The sequence below is a fragment of the Aplysia californica genome, unplaced genomic scaffold, assembly GCF_000002075.1.
Source record: "Aplysia californica isolate F4 #8 unplaced genomic scaffold, AplCal3.0 scaffold02129, whole genome shotgun sequence".
Taxonomy (NCBI): domain Eukaryota; kingdom Metazoa; phylum Mollusca; class Gastropoda; order Aplysiida; family Aplysiidae; genus Aplysia; species Aplysia californica.
Genome location: NW_004799399.1, coordinates 1,694 through 2,837, shown reverse-complemented (window position 1 = coordinate 2,837; position 1,144 = coordinate 1,694). Strand labels below are relative to the sequence as shown.

Sequence of the window (1,144 nt, the reverse complement as noted above, 5' to 3'; positions counted from 1 at the left end):
AAAAGGGGGGGGGGTAGAAAACATTTTTCAGCCACCTGTGGCTAAGCCTAAAGGAGAACTGTCATTTTTGACAAACACTCCATCCTGTTTCAAAATATTGAAATCATCTTTGTTTCGAGTTATTTGTATGGACCGTAAAACTATCTCAAAAGAAAATTACTCGCTCAGAAATGTAGCAAAGCCTACTTAAACAAAACAAAATTCATTATAATATCTAGCCACACCTTTCTACCTCTAACCCCTCCCTTAACCCATCCCCTTGTCACCCTCCCTCGGGAGTCTCTGTGCCGACAAAAAAGCTTCCTTGAAAAAAAAAAAACAACAACCAATAATATACATTATAATGTTATCTGTAGCCACGCCTTTTTGCATATTAACCCCTCCCTTAACCCCTCCCCTTTTCACCCTCCTCAGGAGTCTCTGTGCCGACAAAAAAGCTTCCTTGAAAAAAACCAATAATATACATTATAATGTTATATGTAGCCACGCCTTTTTGCATATTAACCCCTCCCCTTTTCACCCTCCCTCAGGAGTCTCTGTGCCCACAAAGCTTACTTGAAAAAACAATAATATACATTATAAGGTTATCTGTAGCCACGCCTTTTTGCATATTAACCCCACCCTTAACCCCTCCCCTTTCCACCCTCCTCAGGAATCTCCGTGCCCACCACCGCTATGTACGCCACACGCACCGGCAGCGCACAAGGTTTGGGCATGCCGCCACGCCCCCTCGGCGAGTCCTCACAGCACGGCGGGCCCCCCAAGTTTTACTCCGCCCACATCAAGCGGGCTGGCTCCGCCTCCTCCGGCCCGCACGGCCCGCCCCCTCCCCACTCCTCCTCCTCTGACGCCGACTACGCCTCGGAGTCAGACACTTACGACTACGTCTCTGGCTACATGTCGGACGGCGATATCTTGAAGAACAACCGGAACAACGGAGGGGGCGGGGCCGGCGCTGATGATTGGTCCAGCGGGTACCTGAGTGAGGGCGGGGCTTCGCTGTACGCTCGGAGGCTGCAGCAGAGGTTCCGGGAGGGCATGCAGGCGGTCAGGGAGTGTATGCAGAAGAGTAGCGGCATTATGGACGACGACAGGTCAGTTGGGGGGCGGAACAGTGTATGGGCGTTTGTTAGGTTGTTTTCTC

The 1,144-nt window shown here is 50.7% G+C and overlaps 1 protein-coding gene across 1 annotated transcript in view; it reads left to right on the top strand.

The window, feature by feature from the left end:
* Nucleotides 1-1,094, top strand: part of LOC101863648 (hornerin) — a gene marked incomplete at both ends in the record, with an annotated part of 4,346 nt that extends 3,252 nt beyond the window's left edge. Inside the window, 1 exon segment of the mRNA XM_035973735.1 lies at nucleotides 653-1,094. Within this exon segment, the coding sequence (XP_035829628.1) occupies nucleotides 653-1,094 (442 nt within the window).
* Nucleotides 1,095-1,144: the final 50 nt, after the last annotated feature.